The sequence below is a fragment of the Rhinopithecus roxellana genome, chromosome 19, assembly GCF_007565055.1.
Source record: "Rhinopithecus roxellana isolate Shanxi Qingling chromosome 19, ASM756505v1, whole genome shotgun sequence".
Taxonomy (NCBI): Eukaryota; Metazoa; Chordata; class Mammalia; order Primates; family Cercopithecidae; genus Rhinopithecus; species Rhinopithecus roxellana.
This window is the reverse complement of record NC_044567.1, coordinates 31,623,803-31,642,555: the sequence shown is the minus strand read 5'-3', so window position 1 is coordinate 31,642,555 and position 18,753 is coordinate 31,623,803. Positions and strand designations below refer to the sequence as shown.

General features: G+C 51.4%; 1 protein-coding gene across 1 annotated transcript in view; it reads left to right on the top strand.

The window, feature by feature from the left end:
- CCDC40 (coiled-coil domain containing 40) overlaps nucleotides 1-18,753 on the top strand; it is a 66,875-nt gene that overhangs the window by 19,826 nt on the left and 28,296 nt on the right. Inside the window, exons 8-10 of the mRNA XM_010379718.2 lie at nucleotides 529-686; nucleotides 893-1,015; nucleotides 7,054-7,175. Coding sequence (XP_010378020.1) covers nucleotides 529-686; nucleotides 893-1,015; nucleotides 7,054-7,175 — 403 coding nt within the window. The remainder of the gene's footprint in view (nucleotides 1-528; nucleotides 687-892; nucleotides 1,016-7,053; nucleotides 7,176-18,753) is intronic.

The following is an 18,753-nucleotide window of genomic DNA, read 5'->3' as shown; positions in this document are numbered from 1 at the left end:
CTTAATGGGACGGAAGGTGCTGCCTTTTCCAGCCTCATCCTCTCTGCCCTGCACTGCTGCCTGGCAGTGTCAGTGCAGGGGCGTCTGTGGAGCTCAGCCTGCCCTGGATGCTCTGGTCTCCTCCCGGGGGACTTAAGACTCCACCTAAGGTTGCCAGCCTTTCAGTGGTAAGAAATCTATCCAATCAACCCGAAGCCTTACCACCTGGCACCACTTCAATGTCTCTTTAGACTACCGGGAGGATCTCTGAGACTTGTTGGGGAATGGAACAGCTTGTTGCAATTTGTGGATGTAGATTCCGTATATTTTTGTCTCTTCCACGAGATTGTAAACTCTTTGCTGACAAAGTCTGGGTCTTGATAGTTTAAAAGCAGTTTCCCACTCTTACCCAAAAATGGCAGGAAGGGTGCCCAGGGCAGCTGTTCCCCGCCTCCTCCTAGGTCTCTGCGTGGGGGACGCTGGGACAGCCTCCCCACGCTCGCTCGCTCTCTTTCTTTCTCTGCCACCACCCCCCTGCCCCACCCGCAGTGGCAGCTCTGCAGACTGAGATGGAGAACTTGGCCTTGCATCTCTTCTACATGCAGAATATTGACCAGGACATGCGGGACGACATCCGTGTGATGAAGCAAGTGGTGAAGAAGGCCGAGACAGAGAGGATCCGGGCAGAAATCGAGAAGAAAAAGCAGGTATTCTGCAAACTCGACACACGTTGAATGATCACCAGACCGTGGAGCTTCAGAAAGGGGCTCAGCCTTGTCTCCTGTGTGAAGGCTGCCGGCCGGAGGGGTGGTGACCGGCCTGGGTGGGCTCGACTTGTATCAAGGGTTGGTAGAGAACAGGCCCTCAGCCACGGACACCTCCTGACGGGGCTGCTTCTCATCCTGTTTCCCAGGACCTGTATGTGGACCAGCTCACCACTCGAGCCCAGCAGCTGGAAGAAGACATTGCCCTGTTTGAGGCTCAGTACTTGGCCCAAGCTGAGGACACCCGGATTTTAAGGAAAGCAGTGAGTGAGGTAAGAGCAGTCCCTGCCACTCTCGGTGTTTGACCCACCAGTGGGTGCTCATGCACGGGGTGCTGGTGGCTCTACTAGACTGCACCTGCCCGTCTGCTGGATGAGTGACCGCAGCCAACTTACATCTCCTTCAGCATCTGCAAACATTGGGTCCTCCCCATGGCAGGGCCACAGTAGATGCCGACAGGTGGATGGCCCAGATTCCCATTCCTTCCCTGGCTAGTGGATGACAGAAGGCCTCGCAGGGTTCAGGCACTCTAGTCTCTTCATGACCGCCAAGGCCAGCTTGCTGGGGGGATGCTTGGCAAGTTCCTTAGCCTGCAGGGACCTCTTCCAGGGAGGACTGACGTCTTTCTAACAACTCCCCCCACCGTGGGCAGCCGGCCTTCCGGGTAGCACCTACATCTCTGCACCATGTGGAGTAGGGAACGGAGGGGACAAAGCGGGTGGGAGCTGCTCCCTCTCAGCCCCCAATTCAGGTCTGTAGTGGCAGCACCAGAAACCAAAGTTACTGCAACTTAAAAAAAAATATGTGAGTCACCATCTGCATTCACGAGTGCGGGAATGACACGGAGGAAACAATTAACTTTTCGTTTGTTTGTTTGTTTTCTGGGACAGAGTCTCACTCTGTCACCCAGGCTGGAGTGCAGTGGTGCAATCTCAGCTCACTGCAACCTCCGCCTCCCGGGTTCAAGCAATTCTTCTGTCTCAGCCTCCAGAGTGGCTGGGACTATAGGCGCCCACCTCCACGCCTGGCTAATTTTTATATTTTTAGTAGAAACAGGGTTTTGCCATATTGGCCAAGCTGGTCTCAAACTCCTGACCTCAGGTGATCCACCCACCTCAGCCTCCCAAAGAGCTGGGATTACAGGCATGAGCCACCGCGCCCAGCCGATGAAAGAGACGAAGAGGACTTGAAGGAACGGATGAGCGCTGTGGGCTCCCAGGGTAAACGGAGGGCCCAGGGCTAGGCGTTACTCATCACTGGTGTCTCCAGCTGCAAATGCAATTAAAGTAGAGCACGTCCCAGTCAGAATCCCAGGATCAAACAATCCCTTAATTAACCAAACAATTCTGGAGTTCTGTCTGAAAAATAGATTAGGAAGGCCAGCCAAGAATGGTTTTGGAAGAGAAGATTCACACGGGGCAAGCAACCATCCCACTCTGCTCAGGACCGAGGGGTCCCCAAGACGAGGGACTTTCCACGCTAAGCCCAGGGGGTCCTGGACACAGCAGGATGGCAGCTCACCCTAGCATCACCCCACCAAACATTGAAGTATACAGTAAAGCTCTGTCCAGGCGAGGTGGTGCACACCTGTAATCCCAGAACTTCGGGAGGCTGACGCAGGAGGATGGCTTGAGCCCAGAAGTTCGAGACCAGACTGGGCGACATGGTGAGACCCTGTCTCTACAAAAATAAAATAACATAATAATAAAACATTAGCCCACCATGGTGGTGTGCACCTGTGGTCCCAGCTACTCAGGAGGCTGAGGCAGGAGGATCACTTGAGCCTGGGAGGTCAAGGCTGCAGTGAACGATGATCATACCACTGCATTCCAGCCTGGGCTAAGGAGCAAGACCCTGTCTAAAATAAAACAAAACCATAAAGTTCTAGAGGCTAAAAGAATGTGTTACAAGATAGACAGGCAAAACATTGAGGCCTATGAGATCCCCAAAGCAAGCCGGAGTTTATATAAAAACCTAGTCGATTATAAATTACCAGAGAGTCAATGAATTATGCATCCAATGATGTCGGGACATTTGGTTAATCATTTGGGAAAAAATTAAATCTTTTCCTCATACCAGACGCTAAAATAAATTCCAGATGGAATCAAGTATTTAAATGGGGGAAAATGTGCCAGACGAAAACAAATGAAAATATTTATATAGTCCTGGGCTGGGGAGGCCTTTCGAAGCATAACACCGAAAGCAGGAACCTTAAAGGAAAAGACCAGGAGGGGCCGGGCACAGTGGCCCGCACCTGTAATTCCAGCACTGTGGGAGGCCGAGGCGGGCAGATCCCCTGAGGTCAGGAGTTCAAGACCAGCCTGGCCTAATGGCAAAACCCCATCTCTACTGAAAATACAAACATTAGCTGGGCGTGGTGGTATGTGCCTGTAATCCCAGCTACTTGGGAGGCTGAGACAGGAGAATCGCTTGAACCCAGGAGGCAGAGGTTGCAGTGAGCTGAGATCATGCCATTGCATTTCAGCCTGGGTGACAGAGCCAGACTCCGTCTCAAAAAAACAAAACAAAACAAAACAAAAGACTAGGAGGACAATCACACCCTCAACAAAACCTTTGTAGATTAAGGACCCCACAAACCAGACGAAGGCGGGGAGACAGGCAGGAGAAGACAACTCACAGCCTTTTGTAAATCTAGGGATGTGAAGAGATGCTGAAAGCCAAGGAGACGCGCCTGTGTGCTTCCACACCCTAGAGGCAGGTGGGCCACGCGGTTCCTTTTGCACCTGCCGCCCTCTCCTCCATGCAACTCCCCCAGGGAAGGGAGCCGCCCGCACTTCGTTCATTTCTCATTTCCAGCACCCGGAACAGTGTGGGGGCAACAGCAGGCCCCCCGTTCATCGAGTGAAGTCACAAGTAACCAAAGGACAGGGAGTCCCCTACGGAGTTGGCAAAGATAAGGAGAGATGAGCCCTCCCTGCTGTTGACCATGAAAATACAGATTGGCCTTTATCTTTATCAAGATCTTTATCCAGGGCAATATGGTCATATGCAGCCACTCCCTCCCTAACCCTAACCCTAACCCTAACCCTAACCCCACACCCTGCCATTGCTTAGACTCCATTCCAAGGAACCTAGCAAAGATGTACGCAGATACCATTTTTGTATGTTAAAAGCAGTAAAGCCACCTGTAGTCCCAGCTACTCAGGAGGCTGAAGCAGGAGGATCACTTGTGCCCAGGAGGTCAGGGCTGCAGTGAGCTAAGATTGCACCACTGCACTCCAGCCTGGGCGACAGAGCGAAACCCCTGTCTCCAAATAAATAAATACAATGAACAGAGACTCATGGGGGAGATGGTGCGCATCACCGTGTTGTGTGTCATCGGAAAGAAAGACCCCAAGAAGAGGATGTTAGTGAAGCCCATTTTCATACACCTGTGCATCAGAATACACCCCACCAAAAAGAGCTCTACTGACATGGAAACCTGTCTCAATATTAATTTCTTACTTTCATTGTTTAGAGACAAAGTCTCACTCTGTCACCCAGGCTGGAGTGCACTGGGGCCAGCACTGTAGCCTCAAACTTCTGGGTCCAAGCAATCCTTCCACCTCAGCCTCTCAAGTAGGTAGGGCTACAGGCACATGGCACTACATCCTGCTAATTTTTTTTTTATTATTATTCTTTTTGTAGAGACGGGGTTTCTTTTTGTTGCCCAGACTGGTTGGGAACTCCTGGCCTCAAGCAATCCCGCTGCCTCAACCTCCCAAAGTGCTGGGATTATGGGCAGCACTGGCACAACACACCTGCACCTGGCACAATACATTAATTTTTAATATGGCTGGGCATGGTGGCTCACGCCTGTAATCCCAGTACTCTGGGAGACCGAGGTGGGCGGATCACCTAAGGGTCAGGAGTTCGAGACCAGCCTGGCCAACATGGTGAAACCCCCGTCTCTACTAAAAATATGAAAATTAGCCAGGTGTGGTGGTGAATGCCTACAATTGCAGCTATTCGGGAGCCTGAGACAGAAGAATTGCTTGAACTCGGAGGCGGAAATTGCAGTGAGCCAAGATCGTGCCATTGCCCTCCAGCCTGGGTGACGAGAGTCTCAAAAAAAAAATGTAATAGGAGCTTATGAAACAATATATAGAATTTGATTTCACACACACACAATCACAGGGGTGAGAAGTTGGAAATGGTTATCTCTAAGTGGTAGGATTACTGGCATTTTCATTTTCTTTTTGCTTATTTGCACATTCTATTCACATTGGCTGAACACTTGCCTTGTGAAAAACTGAGGTCTAAAGGCACAGGTGATAAAGCCCAGCAGCCATCTTTCCATCTTTATGCCTTGACCTGCACCTCGGTCAACCAGGCCGCGGCCGGCAGCCTTGGGGACACCATGGGGAGGCCCCGCACAGGCTCGGTTTAAGGTGCATCCTGGCTGGATTTGGGTGCCCACCTGCTGCCTGGACCAGCTCCCACTGCCCAATGGCACAGAGCAGCCTCCTTCGTGAATAACTTACCCCAGTACAAAACTGTGACCCAGCAGTCCCACAACTGGGCATTTATCCAAAGGAAAGGGAGTCCGTGCATCCAAGAGACACCTGCACCCCATGGTCAGGCTGGTCTCAGACTCCTGACCTCAGGTGATCCGTCTGCCTCAGCCTCCCTAAGTGCCGGGATTACAGGCATGAGCCGCCGCACCCAGCCTAGTTAACAAGAATGTGTTGTACATTTTCAGATAGCTAGAAGAGAGGATTTTGAATGTTTCCAACTCAAAGAAATAACAATTGCTGGAGGTGACTGATATGCTAATTACCTGATTCAAGCAGTACACAAGTGGTGAAATATCACTCGGTACCCCAGAGAGAGACAGCTGTACCGTGTCAGCTACAATGAAAGGAAATACTCCAGACAAAAGGGAAGTCAGTCCCTGGATGTACACAATGTCCCTTCCTAGGCTGCTCGATAATCCTAAGTAAGTGTCTGTGAGAGGAAAAACCAGTCCCCCTCATCGTGGTGTACTTAATTCACACCATTTTAGGTTATGTCGTAATGAATAGATGGTTCAGAAACCGTCACAGCCAAGCGTGGTCTCTCCAGGGTGATGGCCTCTCTCATGCCTGGCGCGGCCCTCGGCTCCCCTGTGATGTGCTAACGCACTGTGGCTTCAGTCATTGTCTGCCAAGCTTGTCTGGGTGTCATGGCGTGCAGGCACTTCTGGGACTTGGCGTTCTGCAGGATGCCCCAGTTGGCTGACTCAGGCCGCCGGCTTGCTAAAGTCACAATGCTTTGCATTAGGGGATGACTCATCAAGAATCCCAAACACCACTCAAAATAAGACCACGATCCAGGCCGTGCTGGGCATGCAGGCCTCAACTCACTTGACCCGACAGCCCCGGGACGTAGGTGCCACTCTTGTACCTATATCACAGCTGGGGACACTGAGGCACAGCAGGTGAGATTCAGCCCAGGCAACTGTACCAGCCTTAACCTCTGTGCCCCGAGCATAAAGGAACTCCCCTTGCCCTTGGAGTAAATTCCTGAACCACCCACCTCGTTTTCAAGCCCCTCCCCTACATGGGCCCAAGCCCTTACTGCAGTTGCCCCTCACTGCCCCCACAATGCCCCTAGACTTCCAGCCTCCGCTCAGCCTGCCTGACCTACCCACCCCTGACTGTCTGGTTGTGCCTCCTCATTCCCGGTCTAGGCAGCCCTGCTTCTCCTGGCCGGACGAGAGCATCCAGGCCTGGTCATTCTTGAGACAAACACCTCCTTCCATCATGGGCTCCCTACAGGAAGTGATGCTGGGCCCATCCCATCCTGTAGGACCTCAGCCCGAATCAGTGACACCACCAACCCCACAATGATGTTTCACGGATGCTGGCCAGGATTCCCCTCCTCTTCTCCCTTCTCCCCTCCCTCCTCCCTCTCCCCTCTCCCCTTCCCTCTTTTATCTTCCCCCTCCTCCCTCTTTCATTTTCCCCTCCTCCCTCTCCTCCCTCCTCCCTCCTTCATCTTCCCCCTCCTCCCTCCCCCTTCCTCCCTCTCCTCCCTCCTTCATCTTCCCCCTCCTCCCTCCCCCTTCCTCCCTCTCCTGCCTCCCTCCCCCTCCTCATTCCCAAGCACCGAGCACCACAGGCCCTGAGCAAAGGCTCAAAGCAGGTGCGGGTTATCCTGAAAGCTACATTCAGGCTTCTGTTTACCTTCTGTGGATGCATGATCAAGGAAAGTACAGGTGATAGAAGGAAAAGAGGAAGATTTGGGAGTGCGAGGCTCTGCTGTTCTTGGGCTTTGCTCGCAAATGAAATGAGACAGCCGTTCCTGCCCTCTCCCCTGTTGGCTGCAGGCCTGCACAGAGATCGATGCCATCTGCATGGAGAAGAGGCGCATCCTGCAGCAGTGGGCCACCAGCCTGGTGGGCATGAAGCACCGTGACGAGGCCCACAGGGCAGTGCTGGAGGCACTCAGGTACTGCAGGGCCACAGGCGGCGAGGACATGCGGGAACCCCAGGGGTCCGTGGCAGGCCCACCCTACGCCCCTCCTTCTGGGTCCACCGGATCTCTGGGACAGAAGGTGCACCTGGAGCCCCGGGTCCAGGCTTCCATCCGGAAAGCTCCCTCATTGTTTGATAAGATTTCAGCGATTCTTAAATCCTTTCCAACACTGCGGCACGGGGAGGAGCGAGGCTTTTCTGCTCAGATTTCCTGGCAGGATTAAGTAGAAACACAGAGAGCAGGGTAAAGAGAAAGGTCTCTTTGGGAGGTAAAGATGTCCCTTTGATTTGCAGTATCACCACCTGAGTGCGGAAACCCCATCCCATCCGATTGTTCTGCCTGAGGGCTGCATTCCAACTGAAATTCTGTTTTAATCTCCGAAGGAAGGGGAGGAAGAGGCCTTCTCCAGGCATCCCGTCACTTCTGGGGATGGATGCGTGGCTCGGGGCGGGGCGTTGGAGACACAGCTGCTGCCTTCATTCCTAAAACCACCCAGGGTGACCAGGTGTCGGGACCCAGAAAGCAAAAGCTGAGCACTGTGGTGGCACGTGGCTCACCCGCTGACTTTAACCTCGCCTCCACCTTTCGTAGTCTCCACCCCTTGTGCCCAGCACAGAGCCTGGCATACAGCAAGCGCTCAAGAAAGGCTGGACCAAGGAATGAGGGATAGGCTGGTCCCACAGCACCCGCAGCCAGGCGGCCCGCAGCAGTCACACAACCAGGAGATGCGTTTCCTTTTGGGTCCTGTGACTAAAGAAACAAAATGAAACCGTTTTGTTTTTAAAAGTTTTAGACCAAAACATTTTCAAATGGATAATGCTGGATTAAACATACTCATTTCCGGCCGAGCGCAGTGTCTCACGCCTGTCATCCCAGCACTTTGGGAGGCCGAGACAGGCGGATCACGAGGTCAGGAGATCGAGACCATCCTGGCTAACACGGTGAAACGCCGTCTCTACTAAAAATACAAAAAATCAGCCGGGTGTGGTGGCGGTGCCTGTAGTCCCAGCTACTCGGGAGGCTGAGGCAGGAGAATGGCGTGAACCCGGGAGGCGGAGCTTGCAGTGAGCTGAGATCTCGCCACTGCACTCCAGCCTGGGCGACAGAGGAAGACTCCATCTCAAAAAAAAAAAAAATAAAGGTTTTTAGACCAAAACATTTTCAAATGAATAATGCTGGATTAAACATACTCATTTCCAGCCAGGCATGGTGGCTCACACCTGTAATCCCAACACTTTGGGAGGCCGAGGCAGGTGGATCATGAGGCCAGGAGTTCAAGACCAGCCTGGCCAAGATAGTAAAACCTCGTCTCTACTAAAAATACAAAAATTAACCAGGCATGGTGCGGGCACCTGCAATCCCAGCTACTCGGGAGGCTGAGGCAGAGAATTGCTTGAATTTTAAACAAATTATATAGCATCCTAGTGAGCATAGCATTCCTGGACCTGGTTATCTACAGCAACACCACAATAACAAAGGAACGGGAACACCCTCGGTGACCCGGGCAGAAAGCTTCCCTGTAGAAGTATCCCAGTGGAATGCCACGTGGTGGAAAGGCGGGAATGAGCGGTGTTTGTATTTTGACTTGGGAAGAGATCCAGCACACGCTGTTAAGTGGAAAAAGCAATGAGGTGCAGAACAGCGTGTGTGGTGTGCTCCCACGGAGCACGAGAGGGAAGGAAGACTGGACGAATGCATACGCTTTCTTGCGATTGCACAGAAATTAGAGAAGGGATCCCAGAAAACCAGGAGCCTTTGCTTGTCGCGGGAGCAGGTGCTGGTGACTGTGGGCCAGGGAGGAGGAGACCTGATCGAATACGATTTTTACAATGTTTTGCAACCAAAAGGAAGCCGTGTCTCTGAGGGCAATGAGGACGGTGTACAGAGAGGACGCTGGTTAGTCTGGGATGCAGGGGAGAGCTGGACCACAGGAACGTCTCAGAGGTGGCGTCTTCCCCTGGGGACGCTGCGGGGTTCACAGGTCATGAGCCTTGGAGAGCCAGGCCAGGTGCTGGACGCTCAGAGAGAAGCCGGTCTTGACTTTTCTCAAGGCCCGAGGCAGCTGAGCAATGTAATTAACAGTCAGGTATTAAGTCCTAGCATTGGGGCAGGAGGAAAAAGCCGCCCATGTGGGCAGATGGCCAAGTCCTCTCGTCCTGGTGTGCAGGCAACCGGTGACACAGGAAGAGGGGCCCTTGCCCGGCCACAGCTGGCTCCGGTTCCTCTACCTGCATCTTTATAGGGGAAACCAGGCTTCAACCAAACATCGCCTGTATCAAACCACAGTGTTCCCTTTGGCTTTATATTGTTGACTCATGGGAGTGAAGGAAATGACTTTTTGTTTTTTTGGGACATAGCCTTGCTCTGTCGCCCAGACTGGAGTGCAGTGGTGTGATCTCAGCTCACTGCAAGCTCCGCCTCCTGGGTTCACGCCATTCTCCTGCCTCAGCCTCCCGAGACTACAGGCGCCTGGGACTACAGGCGCCTGCCACCATGCCCAGCTAATTTTTTGTGTTTTTAGTGTAGATGGGGTTTCACCGTGTTAGCCAGGATGGTCTCGATCTCCTGACCTGGTGATCTGCCTGCCTCAGCCTCCCAAAGTGCTGCGATTACAGGCGTGAGCCACCACGCCCGGCCTAATTTTTTTTTATATTACCCATCAAGCCTGGAATGTCTGGGTCTAGCGGGTATTGCTAAGTAGGATTGTGACAGTCACACCCCCGGCAGCAGTGTTTCAAAGTCCCCTGACAGCTCAGCATGTTGTCACACTTTAGGGCTGTGCCAATCGGATCGATGAAAAAAATAGATATCTTGTTTTATAAAATATGCATGCACAGAATGTTGAGTGAATATTTTAGCCAAATATGTACACACACAAATACTGCACAAATGAGAGAGCTCCGGACTTCACCTGCAGCTCAGTGCACCAAGGCCCCGTGGAGGAGTGAGGCCCATCGTCTATTTATTTTATTTTTATTGTTTTTGCAATGGAGTCTCTCTCTGTCCCCCAGGCTAGAGTGCAGTGGTGCCATCTTGGCTTACTGCAGCCTCTGCCTCCTGGGTTCAAGCGATTCTCCTGCCTCAGCCTCTAGAGTAGCTGGGATTACAGGCATGCACCGCCAGCCCCAGCTAATTTTTGTATTTTTAGTAGAGAGGGGGTTTCACCATGTTTGCCAGGCTGGTCTTGAACTCTTGACCTCAGGTGATCCACCCACCTTGGCCTCCCAAAGTGCTGGGATTATAGGAGAGAACCACTGCGCCCAGCCAATCTTTTAAAAGTGCAGGCCGTGTAGGACATTGTGAGAAGTGTAAGAAGTAATTGCAGAGATTTGCTGTTTGCACCCAAATAGATTTGAAGAAGCAACTTGGAGACAGGTTTAATAGGTCAGGGCCATTATTACAGAAATAAATTATTGCATTGCTTAGGACTTCCAAGCTAGGAGTGCAGTGACTGAACTATACCTCAAATATTGACCTTGAGATGTTCAGATTTGTAGAGCATCTTAGAAAATGGTGACATTCCTGGCTGATGGTCAGGATGGTGCATACAAGGCCAGTACCCTGGTGGCTGTCTGGGTGTGTCTGGAGCTTTCATCCTATAAGATCCCTGTGGGGCAGGACCCCCTGACCCAGAAGCTTGTTTTTGCCATCAAACCGAGAAGGCACACTTGTCCTGGAGTTAGTTTACATGAATTGAGCTCACCAGAACCTGACGTGTAACTGAGAATAACAGCCCATTCAGGCGCGGTGGCTCACGATTGTAACCCCAGCACTTTGGGAGGCCGAGGCGGGCGGATCACGAGGTCAGGAGATCGAGACCATCCTGGCTAACACGGTGAAACCCCGTCTCTACTAAAAATATAAAAAATTAGTTGGGCGCGGTGGCGGGCACCTGTAGTCCCAGCTACTCAGGAGGCAGAGCTTGCAGTGAGCCAAGATAGTGCCAAAAAACAGGAACATAAACACCAAAGAACCCAATGCTGCACACTTGGACTAGCAGATTCTAATCTGTGGGGGAGGAGGACACAGGAATCGATGACACAGACCCATGCTCAGGGACCCGCTAAAGGGCAGAATGCCTGGGCCCCAGCCCTGCCTGCTTCCTGCTTCCTCCCTGAAGTTCATGGCCAGTCCAACCACATGGGCGGGAGGTGTCCCCCGAGCAACCCTCACCCTGACCTTGGCTGCTTTCTCCATTCCATTCCCCACCCCTCCTCCCTCCTGACGCCCGTGGCATTTTTTCAGATAAGTTAATACCTTTGATCAGGTTCCAGCCAAACCTCACCCTTTCTCTTTTCCCATACCTTCGTGTCTCTCTTCATCTGATGTCGAGTCTACAACCTAATGCACAGAAGACAGTCTGACTTCCCTGTCCTTGGTGGGGGGTTGCTGTGGTGGAGGAGGCACTAACCATAATCTTGGCCGCGTGTCTCATACACAAGCTGCAAGCTTAGCTCAGAAGCTGTGCTTGTCTTGGCTTTTTTTTTTTTTTTTTTTTTTTCTGTCTTCCCTGTTTTTTCAGGGGTTTTGCACACGGTCATAAAAGTTCAGGAGAAACATGAAACATGTTATTCTGTTTCCTGTTTATGTCAACCTAAGGAAGCCGAAGGGGCCGGGTACGGTGGCTCACGCCTGTAATCCCAGCTCTTTGGGAGGCCGAGGCGGGTGGATCACGAGGTCAGGAGATCGAGACCATCCTGGCTGACACGGTGAAACCCCGTCTCTACTAAATATACAAAAAGTCATTCAGGCGTGGTGGCGGGCACCTGTAGTCCCAACTACTCAGGAGGCTGAGGCAGGAGAATCACTTGAACCCGGGAGGTGGAGGTGGCAGTGAGCCGAGATGGCGCCACTGCACTCCAGCCTGGGCGACAGAGCGAGACTTAGTCTCAAAAAGAAAGAAAGAAAGAAAGAAAGAAAACTGAGGGCTTGCCCTAATCTAGACTTACTTTTCCCTCAATCCTGATGATGGCAGAGACGACTCCTCAAAGGCACTTCCCCTTGGTGTGGAGTGCTGGAGCCTGCCCTAGGGAGGGAGGACAGGATGGAGAAAGACTGAATGCAGAATTAGAGCCAGTCAACAAGCCGGCAGTTTCACTGTTTCCTGGGTGACAGGCCCCAGGCTCAGCTCGGTCTGGTGTAGCCCGTCAAAGGGAACACTGTCCTTGCCCCCAGTTGATGGAGGAGAAAGGAGTGGAAGGCAGTGTGGGATGGGTTGGGTGTGGGCATTGCCACAGTGTCCCCAGCAGGCCTCCTTCTAGCCTGGGGATCTGGCAGGTGGGGCCCAGTCACCACCAACGCCCCATATACCCAAGGACACTGGTGACCCAGCAGACCTGAGGCCACAGACCAAAGGCAGAGTAACAACCCCATTAGAAATGTGCCCCCATGGGTGGGCATAGTGGCTCCTATCTGTAATCCCAGTGCTTTGGGAGACTGAGGCAAGAGGATCCCTTGAGCCCAGGAGTTCAAGACCAGCCTGGGCAACATAGTAAGAACTTGTCTCTAAAGTAAAACATAAAAAATAGTCAGGTGTGGTGGTGTGTGCCTGTGGTCTCATCTGCTTGAGAGGTAGAAGCAGGATGGTCACTTGAGTTTAGGAATTTGAGGCTGCAGTGAACTGTGATTGCACTACTGCACTCCAGCGCGGGCAACAGACCAAGACCCTGTGTCTCAAAAATTTTTTAATTAGCTGGGCATGATGGTGTGCACCTGTAGACCTGTAGTCCCAGCTATTCAGGAGGCTGGGTGGGAGGACTGCTTGAGCCCAGGAGGTCGAGGCTGCAGTAAGCCGAGATGGTGCCACTGCCCTCCAGCCTGGGCAACAGAGTCAGAACCTGTCTCAAAAAACAAACAAACAAACAAAAATAAATGTCCCCAGACACGGGGACATGGGTGAGGCCCCTCAGGACTGCTGTGGTAGCTCAAGGTGTCCCGTCCCTCCTTCCCACCGGGTAATGACCATGCTTGTGAGCACATCCCCTGTCCATCTGGGCCTGCCTGTGGGAGCTGGACACTGCCCTGCCCAGCAGCCAGAAGTCCTGAAGGAGCCATGTATGACCCTCGAGACCAGACCGGCCCCACCACACCAACCCTCCAAAGACCACGGCGGTCCACGGAATCCAACATGGGTCCCAAAGCTAGGTGGATAACCACGAGGCGCCCACGGTCAGCCCCTTCCCATCACGTATGCAGGGAAATGGCTCACTTTCACTCTCAGAAAACAAAGCCTGGACTGTACTTAACTTGGGGACAGATAACCTAATCAGAATTCACACGCCCTTGGGACTTGGAGCCAAAAACACCGTCTTCTTACCTGCCTTTGTCCTATTTCCTGGCAGGAAATACAGGGGCAGACAGGTCTTGGCCCGCGGCCACAGCCCCTTTACCCTGAGATGTGGATCGGTCAGCCACACTGCCTCGCAGCCTCCTCCCAGGCCCTCAGCTGTGGCCACGGCTGCCAGGCAGGCCAACCCGAGGACAAAAGCTGTGGGCAGCGTCCTGGGAGAGAACCCGGCCTTGACCACAGGCTGCTGGACACCTCCTGCGTTCCCCGCTTCATGACCACAGACACCTCCTGCGTTCCCCGCTTCATGACCACAGACACCTCCTGCGTTCCCCGCTTCATCCTCAGAGGCCCAGGGCCCAACACCTGGGCCATATTCTAGATTCCACATGTTCTTTTTGTTTCGTTCACAGACAGTCCCTGACTTAACGATTTTTAGACTTTACCATGGTATTAAAGCAACAGGCAGGCAACAGAAACTGGGCTTCGAGTCCCACACAGCCTCCCGGTTTTCAGCACGGTATTCTATAAATTACATGGATGCCCAACACTTTGTTATCAAACAGGCTTTGTAGGAGATGATTTTGCCACCTGTAGGCTCATGGGAGTGTCCTGAGCATGTTTGAGGGAGGCTGGGCTGAGCCGGGGCGCCTGGCAGGCAATCTGCAGGAAGTGCATTTTGGGTTTTTTGTTTGTTTGTTTGAGATGAAGTTTCACTCTTGTCGCCCAGGCTGGAGTGCAATGGCTCAATCTCAGCTCACTGCAACCTCCACCTCCTGGGTTCAGGCGATTCTCCTGCCTCAACCTCTCAGCTAACTGGGATTACAGACATGCACCACCACCATGCCCAGCTAATTTAGTATTTTTAAAAGAGACGGGGTTTCACCGTGTTGGCCAGGCTGGTCTTGAACTCCTGACCTCAGGTGATCTGCCCTCTTGGTCTCTGAAAGTGCTGGGATTGCAGGCGTGAGCCACCGCACGCAGCCCGCATTTTGGACTTAGGATATTTTCAACTTACGTCGGGTTTGCCGGGCTGCACCCCCACCGTAAGCTGACGAGAACCTGTACTTTCTATTGGTGCCTGCTAATCTACGGAGTTTTTAAAGTGCAATTAGAAAAAAAAAATCCTTATCAAGGATAAGTGATTGCGTTACAGGACATTTGAAAAACAGAGAAAAGGATTTTAAAATACCATCATCTTTCTGCTTTTGTGACAAGGAGACTTGTTAGCATGTCCGCACACTCTCAGGCACACGTTTCCTCCCCCAGCCCCCGCCGGCATGTTAGGAGTTCTGTCAAACAGTTTGTGAGTGTATCTTTTTAAATTAGACATCTTATTTTTATTGTCAAATGTAGATATTTATAAGGCTACTCCTTCCTAAAAAAAGAAAATGAGTAACTTATTTACTTGAAGTCAGGATTACTGGGGATAATTTATGTACAAAATTGCATACCTCCAGCCCTGGCAACCGCTGTGCCGCCTTCTGTGCCTATAGCTCTGCCATTTCTAGAATGTCATATAAATGGAATCGCACAGTCTGTAGCTTTTCTTGTCTGGCTTCTTCCACTTGGCATCATGCTTTTGAGACCCACCCATGTTGCAAGATCAGTAGTCTGTTCCTATTTATTGTTGAATAGTATTCCCTTGCATGGATACATCAGATGTATTTGTCCATCCACCAACTGATGGACATTTGGCTTTTACCTTTGGAATACCATGAAGAAAGCTGCTGTGACTGTTCTGAACAGATCTTTGTATGGTTACCTGTTTCCGTTTCTCTTGGGTAAATAGAGGCGCATCTCGTTTCAGTGTGTCTCGCCTTCTCCTACTACGTGGAATTGCTTTTGTTTGAGACAGAGTTTCACTCTGTCGCCCAGGCTGGAGAGCACTGGAGTGACTGCAGCTCACTGCAACCCCTGCCTCCCTGGTCAAGCGATTCTCCTGCCTCAGCATCCCGAGTAGCTGGAACTACAGGCACCTGCCACCACGCCCGGCTAATTTTTTGTATTTTTTAGTAGAGACGTGGTTTCACCGTGTCAGCCAGGATGATCTCGATCTCCTGACCTCGTGATCCGCCCACCTTGGCCTCCCACAGTGCTGGGATGACAGGAATCGCATTTTTTACAAATTGAAGGTTGATGGCAGCTCCGTGTGGAGCAAGTCCGTCGGCACCGTTTCTCCAGCGGCCTGTGCTCCGTTCCTGCCTCTGCACCACGTGTTGGTCGTTCGCATATTTCAAATTTTTTCATTGTCATCGCCTGGTATGGTGATCTGTGATCAGTGACCTTTGACATTAACTATTGTAATTGGTTTTCGGCAAAGTCACGGACTGCCCCCATTTAAGACAGCAAACTTAAGACGTGTGTGTACTGACTGCTCCACTGGTCAGCGTTCTTCCATCTCTCTCCCTCTCCTTGGGCCTCCCTATTCTCCAAGACTCAACAATATTGAAGTTAGGCCTACAATGGCCACTAAGTGCTCAAGTGAGAGGAAAAGTCTCATGCCTCTCACTTTATTTTTATTTTATTTATTTATTTTAGTCTGTCGCCCAGGCTGGAGTGCAGTGGCACAATCTCAGCTCACTACAACCTCCGCCTCCCAGGTTCAAGCGATTCTCCTGCCTCAGCCCCCCAAGTAGCTGAGATTGCAGGCGCCCACCACCACGCCTGGCTAATTTTTGTATTTCAGTAGAGACGGAGTTTCACCAGGCTAGTCTCGAACTCCTGACCTCAAATGATCCGCCCGCCTTGGCTTCCCAAAGTGTTGGGATTACAGGCATGAGCCATCGCTCCTGGGCGCCTCTCACTTTAAATCAAAAGTTAGAAATGATTAAGCTTCCTGAGGAAGGCATGTCAAAAGCTGAGATAAGCCAAAAGCTAGGCCTCTTGCACAGAAGGGTTAGCCAAGTTGTGAACACAAAGGAAAAGTTTTTGAAGGAAATGTAAAGTGCTGCTGTAATGAACACACAAAAGAAAGGGAAGCAGCCTCATTGCTCATCTGGAGAAAGTTCAGGTGGTGTAGATAGAAGATCAAACCTTCTGGCCGGGCACAGGGGCTCACACCTGGAATCCCAGCACTTTGGGAGGCTGAGGCGGGTGGATCACGAGGTCAGGAGATCGACACCATCATGGCTAACATGGTGAAACCCCGTCTCTACTAAAAATACAAAAAATTAGCTGGGCATGGTGATGGGCACCTGTAGTCCCAGCTACTCGGGAGGCTGAGGCAGGAGAATGGCATGAACCCAGGAGATGGAGCTTACAGTGAGCCGAGATCGCAACACTGCACTCCAGCCTGGGCAACAGAGTGAGACTCTGTCTCAAAAAAGAAAAAGAAAAAAAAAGAAAAAAGAAAATGCACCTGGTGGGCATGGTAGCTCAAGTAATCCGAGCACTTTGGGAGGTCAAGGTGAGAGAATTGCTTGAGGCCAAGAGTTCTAGACCAGCCTGGGCAACATAGCAAGACCCTGTCTCTAAAACCGAAAAAAAGAAAGAAAGAAAATGCACCTGGTCACCCAAGAGTTTTGATGGAGCTGGAGCTGTGCAAGGAGATGAACATTGTTTCCGCACCTGTAACACAGCATTTATTCTGCAACCCATGGGTCGAGGAGTAATTTCAACCTTCAAGTCTTATCATTGCCGTAATACATTCTGTAAAGCTCTAGCTGTCATAGATAGTGATTGCTCTGATGGATCTGAGCAAAGTAAATTGAAAACCTTCTGGAACAGACTCACCATCCTAAATAACATTAAGGATATTCACGATTCATGGGAGGAGGTCAAAATATTGCTTTTGGTTTTTTTGAGATGGAGCCTTGCTCTGTTGCCCAGGCTGGAGTGCTGTGGTACGATCTTGGCTCACTGCAGCCTCTGCCTCCCAGATTCCAGTAACTCTCTTGCCTCAGACTTCTGAGTAGCTGGGATTACAGGTCCTTACCACCACACCTGGCTAATTTTTTGTACTTTTAGTAGAGACTGGCTAATTTTTTGTATTTTTTGTATTTTTAGTAATTTTTCAACCCTGTTGGCCAGGCTGGTCTTGAACTCCCAACCTCAAGTGATCCACTCACCTTGGCCTCCCAAAGTGCTGGAATGACAGGCATGAGCCACCGTGCCCGGCCCAAAATATTACTTTTTTGGTTTTTTTTTTTTTTTTTTGAGATGGAGTTTCTTTCTTGTTGCCCAGGCTGGAGTGCAGTGGCACAATCTCAGCTCACTGCAAAGTCCACCTCCCGGGTTCAAGCAATTCTCCTGCCTTAGCCTCCTAAGTAGCTAAGATTACAGGTGCCTGTCACTACACCCAGCAATTTTTTTTTTTTTTTTAATGTTGGAATTGCTTTTGCTGGGGGCAAATCCACAAGGCCCCACCCACGGTCACGTTAGTGTTCTGCCCTTGCAGAGGCGCCAGCAGCCTGACACCTCCATCTGCCGCCCGCCCAGGGTTAGTGGAACATGCAAAGCTCAGAGGATGGAGGCAGGGTGGTCGCTGCAGGGTGGTCGCTGCGGGGTGGAGGCAGGGGTGGTCGCTGCGGGGTGGTCGCTGTGGGGTGGAGACAGGGGTGATCGCTGCGTGGTGGTCACTGCTGAGGCCAAACGCCCAGCTAATTTTTGTATTTTTAGTAGAGACAGGGTTTTATCATGTTAGCCAGGCTGGTCTCGAACTCCTGACCTCAAATGATCTGCCCGCCTCAGCCTCCCAAAGTGCTGAGATTACAGGCATGAGCCACCGCGCCCAGCCCCAAAATATAACTTTTAATGGCAAAACCGCAATTACTTTTGCACCAACTTAATATTGACATTAACAAAAGTGATTGTAACCTCTGTGGATGACTTTGAGGGTTCACGACTTCAGTGCAGAAAGTCACTGCCAATGTGGTGGAAACAGCAAGAGCTAGAATGAGAAGTAGAGCTGAGATGGGATGGAATTGTTGCGTTCACATGATCAAACTTTAATGGACCAGGAGTTGCTTGTTATGGATGAGCAAAGAAAGCGGTTTCTTGAGGTGGAATCTGCTCCTGTGAAGATGCCATGTGCATTGTTGAATTAACAAAGAATTTAGAATATTCTGGGTGGGCATGGTGGCTCACGCCTGTAATCCCAGCACTTCGGGAGGCCAAGGTGGGTGGATCGTGAGGTCAGGAGATCGAGACCATTCTAGCTAACACGGTGAAACCACGTCTCTACTAAAAACACACACAAAAAAATTAGCCAGGTGTGGTGGCGGCGCCTGTAGTCCCAGCTACGCAGGAGGCTGAGGCAGGAGA